The sequence below is a fragment of the Calidris pugnax genome, unplaced genomic scaffold (genome assembly GCF_001431845.1).
Source record: "Calidris pugnax isolate Ruff unplaced genomic scaffold, ASM143184v1 scaffold1239, whole genome shotgun sequence".
NCBI lineage: Eukaryota > Metazoa > Chordata > Aves > Charadriiformes > Scolopacidae > Calidris > Calidris pugnax.
Window position 1 is genome coordinate 4906 of NW_015091799.1, and position 339 is coordinate 5244.

Sequence of the window (339 nt, forward strand, 5' to 3'; positions counted from 1 at the left end):
TCTTCCCCTGGGCCCCTCCCTCCGCCGAGACCCCGCCCCTTTTCCCTCCGCGCCGCCTCTGACGTCACCGCGCCGCCGTGTTCCGCGCTTCGTCATGCCCCCGGAGGTAGCCCCGCCCCTTCACTTCCGGCGGCGCCGCCGCCATTTTGAGGGGCGCTTTATCCAAGATGGCGCTGGCCAGCGTCCTCCGCGCGCCGGAGCTCTCTCCTTCTTCTTCTTTTTGCCCTTTTTCTCCTTTTTCTTCCTCTTTTTCCTCCTCTTTTTCCTCCTCGCTCCCCCCCGCTCCCCCTGAGGCTTTAACGGCGCCTCCGCTCCTGTGGGGGGGGGGGGGCGGGGCGG

General features: G+C 67.8%; 1 protein-coding gene across 1 annotated transcript in view; it reads right to left on the reverse strand.

Moving 5' to 3' along the window:
* Positions 1-51: 51 nt before the first annotated feature.
* Positions 52-339, reverse strand: part of LOC106900083 (heterogeneous nuclear ribonucleoprotein U-like) — a 383-nt gene continuing 95 nt past the window's right edge. Inside the window, exon 2 of the mRNA XM_014962066.1 lies at positions 52-330. Coding sequence (XP_014817552.1) covers positions 65-330 — 266 coding nt within the window. The 3' untranslated portion in view covers positions 52-64. The remainder of the gene's footprint in view (positions 331-339) is intronic.